Below are 10989 nucleotides of genomic sequence, written 5' to 3'. Positions count from 1 at the left end.
CCCCCCCCCCCCCCCCCACTCTCTCTCTGCACAACCCAGTGTGTGGGGGGGTGTTTATATAGTTACTGTTTTGAAAGTTAAACAAGGGTATACAATATATGGTTTGGATTTTATATACATGCATATATGCATACATATATGTGTGTATGTTTATATGTATGTGTGTATACGTATGTGTATGCATATATGTATGTATATAAAATCCATACCATATAGACTAGAGAAACTGGATCTATTCAGCCTCCGCAAGAGAAGGTTGAGAGGTGACCTTGTGGCTGCCTATAAGTTCATCATGGGAGCACAGAAGGGAATTGGTGAGGATTTATTCACCAAGGCGCCCCCGGGGGTTACAAGAAATAATGGCCACAAGCTAGCAGAGAGCAGATTTAGATTGGACATTAGGAAGAACTTCTCACAGTTCGAGTGGCCAGGGTCTGGAACGGGCTCCCAAGGGAGGTGGTACTCTCCCCTACCCTGGGGGTCTTCAAGAGGAGGTTAGATGAGTATCTAGCTGGGGTCATCTAGACCCACTCTTTCCTGCATATGCAGGGGGTCGGACTCGATGATCTATTGAGGTCCCTTCCGACCCTAACATCTATGAATCTATGAATATGCTTGGTTAACTTTCAAAACAGTAACAGTGAGATAGTTACTCACCCATATCTCCTAGAATTTCAGGGTGGCTGAGAAATTTCAAGAAATAGTTCTGGTAATTTCCCTCTGAGGGCCATGATAAAAACCTAAGTATGCTTTTAAGCTTGTCTATCCTACCCATACAATTGGTCCAATAAAAGATATAATCCGCAAAAATCTTTGCCATTTCCTGAACTGTCACAGCTACATCATTCCAACACTACCACAACATTAAGACTATAAGTAGCAACATGAAACGTATGCTGACACAGTAAAGCTATAAGGGTGACATTACCTCTTACTTAGATTCGAGTTGTTTTGGGGTTTTTTTAGTATTGTCTGACATTCAGAAAAAACATGTTTTAAAATCCTCTTGGAGGATGTTAAATCAGTAATAGGTCAAGGATACTAAATCTTAGGTGTTGAAAAGGAAGTGGAAGGACACATTGGGTATGTCTACATGTGCATTAATGCTCCATGGTAACTGTGCATTAAGTTTAGTACCTGTAATAACAGTCTAATTAGTTTATTGCGCATTTAGCGTCTCGTGTAGTTGTGTCCTCCTTTCACTTAATTTCTTGATTGAATGTGAACTTTGCTAGAATTGAAGGAAATGTTTTCTGTAATTAAGGCTGCACATAATGATTCATACAGAATCTGAACGCTAGCAAATTTCCAACAGTATCTGATAATTTCCCTTAGGCATTCTGCTTTGTGAAAATTTGTTTTCTGGCAACCTCAAATTACATGCGATTCATCTTCCCAAATCACTCATGGGCTTTTTCTATTTTTATTTTGAACCTAAATTTCCTCAATAGCTCTCTTACCTCTTTATTTCCTTTTAGCTACTTTATTAAGCTTATCACTGCAGCATCTAAATGACTATCATGCTACATGTAGTTGTACTCAGAAAGATGAAATAATCTCCTCTCTTTCTAAAGCAGACAGTCAGTGAAGTAATAGAACTGCTTGTACAAATGTCAGCATTGTGCAGGCTTTAGGGAACCTATCTCTAAAGTTAAAGGTCCAGTCACCAGCTCAAATCTGTTCTTCTACCTTAGAGAATGATATGCTGGACATACATCTACTGGTATGAACACAAAAACCCAATTCTTCTGTTGCCATTTATTTTGGGACTATAGTGGGAGCCATGTGGAATGCTGAATTTTCTAGTGCAGCTGCACTCACTGTTACATGAACCCTTCCTTACCTTCGAGCGTTAAATTGAGTGGCCAAAACAATTTTAATTTGGAATTTTGAGAGGCATCTCACTAATCCTCTCATTGTTCTATTCACAGATAGGTATTCCCCATCATGTACTCAGGTAGGACCCTAACTCCAACAGGGGTCTAAATTAGAAGTATCAGGAGCTTCTGCCTGATGAGTGCACCATTGCAGAAAAGAAGATATTGTGCTTACAACTGTGTGGTTTGGGCAGGCATCCAGCTTTTCTGGGCCAACTGCTGCAGTAGGCACTATTTAGTTATTTGCCCCTAAGTGGTGGGAAAGTAGCCTCTTACCATTGAGCAAACAGGCTACTTGTCAGTAGAAGTAGATAAGAAACTCCTGTGCTATCATGTATACTAATATGGCTTTACCCATGTTTTTCCCTGGAGTAATTTATGCTGGATTCTAGTCAGTTATACCAGCATCGGACTGTCATGTGCGTGCTTCCTTCTTTTTTTATTTCAGTGTAAAACTGGGTTACACTGGAACAAGCAAGCTATTTGTCCAGGCCCTCTGACTCTCAGCATGTCTTCTCTTAATGGCCTTTGACCTCTAGCCTGCAGGGAGAAGAAAGAGAGATGTTCCCATATTCTTGATGTATATCAAGTACTTTAATCAATCCACCATGCCACCATGGAAAGGCATCACTTCAGAATAAGAAGAAGTGATTATACAGGCCTAGTTTCTCCCATTCTCTTACATGTTGCTGGCAGCCATTAGCAATGGAGCTGGGCGGGGCATCCATGGGAGCTTCTCCTGTGGCTCCCCGTGCCCAGGGAAAGGCAGGCACAGCCAGGGGAGTCATGGGAAAACCTGCAGCCGCCCAGCTGCGCCTACCTCTCCCCGGCCAATACAAATCTCTGAATCTTTTCTGAATCAATTCAGAGGCTTTGGATTTGATTTGGACCTTTTAATAGATCTTCTGATTCAATTTGGATTCAGAGATTCAGCTGCCAAATCTCCTCTGAATCCAATCAGCGACCGAAGCTTTGCACAGCCCTAATATTTATCCTGCTGATGGCAGGGATCCTGGTGTTCTCTGATTTTAAAAAAATCCGCAATTTTCAGTTTAAAGGAAGTAACCCAAAATCCACATTTTTCCTGGATTAAAATGAAATACCAGTGTGTGTGTGTGTGTGTGTGTGTGTGTGTGTGATGTTTCGTTTTAATTATGGAATAATGTGGATTTTGAGTTACTTTTTTAAAACTGAAAATTGGGAATTTTTTTATCAGAGAAAACCACGATCCCTGTTCATCAGATCTATTGTATATTTGTGCTCATTAAATGAGTCCATTAAATGCTGCATTATAGAGCGTCTCTACTGACCCGATAAGATATTATATAGCAGGTATTATAGAAAGTATACAATATTATAGGAAAAAAGTTTCTTAAAATGCAGGTATACCCACAATGGAATGATTTTTATGGACACCCAAAACATTTTTGTGTTGGACTCAAAAGAGGAATGCAGAATGCTTTTGAAGTTAATTTAAAAGTATATTGTGTAATACTGGCTGATTCACCAGCATGCAGAAACCAAACTTCGTTGCTTAATTTACACATTATTTCATAGTTGTATTTGTATTTTAAAAGGGCCATGACTGTTCGCAGAAAAAAATAATCTTGTAGTACTTTGTTTCAGTCTCTCAGACACTAAGGTTGCCTTCATTTTCAAATATGCATTCATGTGTATTTTTTTTTTTTTTTTTTACAATAACCTCTGAATTCCTTTCTGCTCTCTCAATCCTGACAAATGATTTTGTGCATAAGGAATAAATTCTGCTTATTTGTCTGTTGTGTGGTGAAGGAGGACTGGGAGCCTGATTGTTTCAATAATTGAATTTTCTCTTAAATAAGTTTTTCAAGCATTTTACCTTTTCTACTGTTTTTTAAACTATTTTCTAATACAGTGGTCAAAAGTGGTATAAAATGGCACATTGTAATATTGCATTTTAGGGCAGGCATGCTGGATTAGACTGTAATTTAATTGCTGTTGCTGAATAGATGTTGGTCCTTATTCCACTTCCAAAACTCAGTTTTTCCTTGAATGTAAAATAATCCCATCCAGGAAGAAATCTAATTACTAAGGTAATTAGCACCTTATCGCCAAATGGAATTCAGGCAGTTGTACGGTTTATGAATTTTAAAACTGTTTAATTTCCTTTTCACTGAGGGACTACTGGTGGGGGGTAGGGATGGGGGAAATTCTTTTTTACTGAAACTAGTTTGATTGAGCCTTATAATTCATGTTGCCATAGAAACAGGCAAACTCCTATGAATGATGGCAATGCCAGTACCATAGGTAGTAAATGCTTATACTGTTGCCAACAGAATCGTTAAAATGGCTAAAATAACTAAAGTCTAATGGTCTTGTCAAACCTAATGAGTGTTTTATTAATGTTACGAGAAATCTCATCTAATGCTATTTGGTATTAATTTGTATAGTAATATATTTTGTCTCCTTTAAGCCTGCCATTATAGCTCAAAATATTTGCTGTGTGAGCAGGGAAGGTGTCATAGAATACAAAATTCCTCTATGTTTATTCAGTTCTTAGCTACAGTGGATGCTCACATTACTTCATTTCAAGCAGAACTGTATATTCTGCAGCTTGTCAGGCTTAGTAAGCCAGTGGGAGCCACTCCAGGCTCTTTGGCCCATGATGTCAGATTTTTTCCTGGGCATGTAGGTTGCAACTAACATTTTCCCCTCCAACATTTTCCCCCTCTTCCCCCTCTTTTTTTAAGATAATCTTTTCCGGTATTTTTATCAGGTGGGTTGAATTAAATTGTTTTCATATACATTTTCTTAAATTTCGTTTTTGCAGTTTTAAGCAATTTCAATTTTATTTTTATGTCAGTCTTAAAAATTAGATTTTGTGTTCAGAAATGCACTTCAGGGTGGAGAAACCTATTCTGTTGTCAGTGCTTAGATGACTCCCATACAGCTAACTAAACATGGCAAATGTAGAAGAGAGCACAAGCAACAGGTCTGAATATACTGTTCCTGTCAGCAGTGGAATAGAATTCCCTGTACTTAGAAGTAAAAAAAAAAAAAGAAAAAAAACAACCAGGGCTGCTTACAGATGTAAAAAACCAAACCCCCAAATGGCACTTTACTTTTAACTCTGCTCACCCCTGCGCTGAGCCCAGTGCGTGCCCAGAAGAGGCATCGTGTTAGTTGGACCCAGGTCACTCAATGTCTGCATAGATAAGGCACTTTAGCATGGTTTTCTTGGCGCTTTTATAGAAAAGCTGATTGAATCAGCTTTAGCTAAAAGCACCAAAAAGCCCCACTGAAGCACCCAATCTATACAGACACTGCAGAGCCGGGTCGAACTAATGCACTGCTTCTTCTGGTATAGTGCGGTTTTTTGTTTTTTTGGGGTTTTTTTCCACATCTGTCAGGCCTACATTTTCCCCTCATATGTCCCACCATGCCAATCTTACATTGGGGTTACAGTCCTTCTCATCAAAAAATGACTTTCTTTCCCAGTGTTATTGCCTTACAATGAATTGTAGTTCTCTTTGGCTATTAAAATACTCGCATTTGTTTGCCCACATATCACCTACATGAAAAAGGAGGAGAAAATCTCCTACCTGTACCCTATCCAGGGAATCTGTCTCAAGTGTTGAGAAGAAATGGTCAGAAAAAGGAAAGCGGCACCCTGCATTAGGGACCTTACCTGCAAACTAGGCAATTTATAGTAAACTTGTGGATTCTTCTCAACTCAGAACAAGATTCTGGGGAGAGCAGTCCTGGTCATCTCTACAACCTTCACACACTTAGAGTATTTTTGTTCTAGTGCTGCAGTATAGTTGTTTAATCCTTCTCTTTTCTTAGAAGTAAGATTCCTTCCAGTTTATCAATATTTTTGTATTTTGGAATGCCAATAGAGTAACTCAGCATTGTGAAGATAGCTTCAACAGTACTGTACAACTGATGATAGTTGCACCTTCTTCTGGTTTCTCTTTTTTAATATAGGGAGAGTTGGGTGTCTTGACTTATTTTAGGGAATGCTGAGTCAAGAGGTTAGTTCTGACTAAAGTAAGCTATTGTTGTCTCCAAAAGCCAAATATGTCTAGAATTGCCAAACTCCACAGGATGTCAGGTTCCTCCTTTGGAGATGTTATTCTTCACAGCCTACTGTGTTACAACAGTTAAGGAACTTACAAATTCTAGTGGTAAAGGTCAGAGCTAATAATTTTTTTTCAGGCTAACTACAGTTCAAAGAATTTACAAGCTCTGGGAGTAATGTATGCCTTCAGTGCCTAAGTAGTTGGTCCAAGTATTCATCATCATCTTTCACCTTATTCTGACCCAAATACTTATTACAAATGTTCAGTTGTTTTTCTGTTCCTCATGTTTACCCCCAAATAACAGACATGAACTTCAGTGTTTAAAAAAAAAATCTGTTTTTTTCCCCTAGAAATATTGTTGGGTTTCAGTTCTCTGGCTGAAGAGAAGTTAAGTTCACATTCCCTCATCTTTCACAGAAACAAGATTTTTGTGTGGAGAGAGGGTTGGTATAGAAAGAGTTAATGGTTTTTGTGGGCGATATCTTTTATTGGGCCAATTGCATGGTTGGGAAAAGTTAGGCAAGCTTTCAAACCCAAGATGTTCTTCATCAGAATAGAGAGAGAGTTTGCAATTTAACTTCTTTTCTTTCCCATTTCCATTGCAGAGTGCCTGGAATAACAATTGCTACAGACATCATCTGTGGTTTCCCTGGGGAGACTGATGAAGATTTTCAAGAAACAATGAAACTTGTAGAAGAGTACAGGTTTCCAAGCCTCTTTATTAATCAGTTTTACCCACGACCAGGAACCCCTGCTGCAAAAGTGCATCAAGTTCCAGCCTTAGTGGTAAGGTATATTTTCTTACACTATTGTACTTGATGGCACATATTACATTGCTTTCAAGTTATTCCAGTTTTTAAATGTAGTGTACAATGTACTGAATTGAGTTCAAATATGAGACATGTTTTCATGAGAACATATCTTCTTGTAGAATTTTGTACAATTAAAATAAAGTTGTACGTATTGCCATATAGTGAGATGATAGTGAAAATGTGTTACAGATTAGGTTGATTGTTGGAAATCTTGCCTAATACAAAGTTTAAATTACTGTTCAAGTTGCTATTAGATGTAAAATAAAATTTCTGTAAGGTTCAAGTGATTGGGGGGGTTTCCTCTTTGATACGATAGTCACATAATTTTTCTACCTTGTTTTTGGGTAAGTCTCAGGTTATGAAGAAAAAAGCAAAGGTTACTTCAATTTTTTTCATTTTTGAAGTCTTGTTATGTGACTCCCATGGCATCAGATGCACTATAAATGATCCCATGCAAAGTATTAATAAGAATAATAGTGATCTTTGATTTATACATTAAAGGTCAAATTTGCATGTAACTACTTCCATTCCACTGAGAGCTAGTTCATAAATATCTTCTATGATTTCACATTTTTAAAAATCCAGTGCCTGCCTTCATCATATACGGTAAAGGTCATTGGTGAAATTTGCTTTCATTATTATGTTTAATTTTCCAGTTTTCAGATATTCTTCTGTGCTTAGCCATTGTCACATAACCCTTTCTAGCTACCATTCTTTTCTGAAATTCCCCATAAGCATAAAATCCACATATATTAATATAGGAAGCAGATGGCTCTCAACTGTATTCTAATTGATACATAATTTAAATTTCCTTTATCTTAAGTGACAATAACAGCATGTGTATCTACATTTTTAAATGATGATTTTAAAAAAAAAATGTACAGTATAAATATGCAAACTTGCCTAATCTGGATTTTGGTACATTAGTCTATGCAGTTTTAGTTGCCTATAAAACAGATTTAAGTCTTCCTTAGTATCTCTATGATATAATTTATGTACTTTGCATTTTAAGTCAAGACAAGAATAATGTCAGCTAATGTAGGTGAATAAAACCAGCATACTGTATTTAGTTAGGGTCATCAACATGCAGCTACCGTGTAAAGCAGCATCAGTATATTTCTTTCTTTGTATCTTTATATCTCACTGAGAGAGGGGTAGGTTACTGCAGATTAGCTTCCAGCTATTGTGGGGAAAGGGCATGCACATAGGCATTTACTACAGAACAGCTGATGTGTAATACAGTACATCATGAGTGTCAAACTCACCCCCACAGGCTGGATAAGGGTCATTGATCCAGTCTGCAGGCCAGAGAGGGTTACAGTGGTTACAGAGGGTTACAGCATGCAGGATCTGTCGGGTGGGGTACCGCAGGCAGTGCACACTGCATGTCATGTTCCTGTGCCCCATGCAGTGCTCACGCTGTTCAGCATCGCATACTGCCTGCAGCATGCACTTGCCCTGCTCTAGGATTTGCTTTGTATGTGGTACACAGGGCATATGCTGTATAGCGGGTCCCACTAGACCAGCCCTGTGCAGCCAGTTTAGACCAGGCCCCAGGCCATCTTTGTGCGCTGGATCCAGCTCACAGGACCAGTCCAGTGGGACACCCCATACAGCACATGCCCTGTGCCAGCCTCATGCACTATGTGCAGAGCATGCCTCAGACCAACCCCCTGTGACATGCTGTGTCTGGGGCCCAGTCCAGCTCTAAGACCCATGTCTTGGATCACAGGGCTCCATGGTTCAGGTCTGGCCTTCGGGTCATCTGTTTGACATCCTGGTAGTAAATCCGTGCCTGCTTTCATCCCAAAGGAAGCAATTCATGTATACACCCGCGTGTAAGTAAACTCACATGGTTGACTGACTTTTTTTTCTTTTTGAAAGGCTTGTTTGTTTCAGAGACTTATGTTCAAAATGTCGTCAAGTAATTATGGAAGTTGAAGAGAGTTAAAAATGGAAACATTTGGCTTAAATTACTATCCTTCTGTCCACATGCATGCAACCTCATTTGCCTCAGTGGGATTGTGTAGGGGTAGGAAAATTAGATCTCCTATTTTTCCTGCAACATGGAGTTAAATACTATTATGCTGAGACTTCACTGAATATTAATTAAATAAGAACCAGCTTTTTAAAAGAAAACACTCCTAGTGGCATTAGAACTGGGGGTGAGTAGACTTTAACCAAGCTTGATGTTTTCTTTTTGTTCTTATTTCTATAACTTGCTGTTTTTGAGGAACTAGAACCTTCAAAGAAATCATGGAGTATTACATTCCAGAGCTGATGAAAAACTGTAATTAATAGACATGTCCCCTCCCTCTAACCATTTCTCTGTTATTTGTAGTCCTCAACAAACTTGAGTTATAAACTCCTTCATGCTTTCATCTCTTTCTAGAAATGCAGGGTAATCAATCAACTGGAACCAGGATAGCTTATGCTAATCTATTTATATTTTATATTCACGTTGCCTCTAGATAGAAGCCAGTGGTCCTCTCTGCAGTATCAGGAATGCACAGACATTTTGTATTTCATTCCTAGTCCAGAACTGCTTATAATTATGTATCTTTCTCAGCTGAGAGAAGCATGTACGTTACCATGTACTTCCACCACTCATATTCATCATATGCTTTTTTAAAGTCTACATGTTATCTTAATGAATCTACTTTGGTACCTTGACATGGATATACTATAGCAAAGTAGATTATATGTAAATAGCTTGACAATGCACATGCACTCTGTGTGTGTGTGTGTGTGTGTGTGTGTGTGTGTGAGAGAGAGAGAGAGAGAGAGAGAGAGAGAATGAGTATGCAAGCAGGCACAGATTATCTATCTATATATATATGTCTGCTTCACTATAGTAGGTCCATGTGCTGCTTGTTCCTCTATCAAGTTACCACAGTCCAATGACTTATATGAGAGACAAATTGAGAGTGTATGTTTATTGACAATCTGATCTCATGAGCCAGTGCTTTGTCAGGATATCCTTATACTATTAGCTGCAGAGGATACAGTTTTCTATTGGCAGTATTTCTTACTAAAGAAATTTTGGGCATATGATTTAAATAAGGGTGCTGAACCAGGGAATTAGAATGATGAGTTACATGACAGCTGCTGTCCTTCTCTTCTTCCTCAATATTGGCTGCGTTGGCTGTTTTGTTTTAGCGCTGCAGATATCTGACATGAAAAAGATAAATTACTATTTGTAATTTGCCTTCTTTTCAGCACAACTGGTTTTTTTTGGTCCTAAGTCTCAAATGTATACCAGCAACATATTTGCTGTGTCAAGTATCTCGGGTTCACTTTTTCTAGGATGGATCACCTGTCCAAAAGGCAAAGTCGAGGAAGTAGGCATGGTAGTATTAGTTTGTTTTTAGGGTATAGTTTTGATGGAGGTGGTAAATGTAATTTTTTTTTTTTTTTTTTTTTTGTGGAGGAAAATGGTATAAAGGGAAAATCTCATTCTGGTCTATCAAGAAAAAGCTAAATTTTGGTGGATCTTCATGAAATTTTTCTTTCACCCAGAGGTTGTCTTGAAAGCCATATTGTCATTGATCCGATTCTTACAGTGTGGATGATGCTAATCCACTACCATATGTTATCAGAAAAAGCAGAGAAGCTACAGGTCTGTCATCTTTTGCTGGTAGAGAAAAAACTTGCTTGGGTTATCACACATCTGCCTGTTTCATAACCATCAGTTCATTTATTCACACAACACAATAAGCTAGTAAGTTTAAAGGAATAAACTACTAAATTTTGCTATTCTGCTTTAGTAAAAGATGACCCAACGTGGAGGTAAGATGCTGTACTGTCTTTTAAAATAAAATTTAAAACGACTGTATTGACCAAATTAAAGTACAGTAGAACACTAAATAACCACGCTGTGGTCAGCCTCTGGTCAACTGTATATTGTTTCTGCCCTTCTCTTTAAGGCCTGTTAGGAGATCTTGCTGTGTTTGATAAGAGAATTTCTTGCTATATATGTCAGAGCTTTCAAAAACGCCTTTCTAATTTCCCTTACATTTACAAAGTACTTTACAGTGCAGTATTTTAGCTATGGAAAGAGATGGATAACTCATAACTGCTTCAGAAAGGGAGAGAATTGCAGCTGGGGAGCACACATCAGCTATTACACTGTCAGTGTCACCGCTCCTTGCTCCTGTTGCCATACTAATGAACTAAATTGCTATAAATTTAACTCCGAATGAAACAGAGTTAAAGTAACAGTTTCACTGCCCTAATATT

At 38.3% G+C, this 10989-nt stretch overlaps 1 protein-coding gene across 1 annotated transcript in view; it reads left to right on the top strand.

The window, feature by feature from the left end:
• The first annotated feature begins 4816 nt into the window (after nt 1–4816).
• LOC102378250 (threonylcarbamoyladenosine tRNA methylthiotransferase-like) overlaps nt 4817–10989 on the top strand; it is a 179002-nt gene continuing 172829 nt past the window's right edge. The window contains exons 1-2 of the mRNA XM_006035410.3: nt 4817–4848; nt 6544–6724. Coding sequence (XP_006035472.1) covers nt 4817–4848; nt 6544–6724 — 213 coding nt within the window. The remainder of the gene's footprint in view (nt 4849–6543; nt 6725–10989) is intronic.

The sequence above is a fragment of the Alligator sinensis genome, unplaced genomic scaffold, assembly GCF_000455745.1.
Source record: "Alligator sinensis unplaced genomic scaffold, ASM45574v1 scaffold1147_1, whole genome shotgun sequence".
Lineage (NCBI taxonomy): Eukaryota > Metazoa > Chordata > Crocodylia > Alligatoridae > Alligator > Alligator sinensis.
This window is presented reverse-complemented; position numbering and strand designations above follow the sequence as displayed.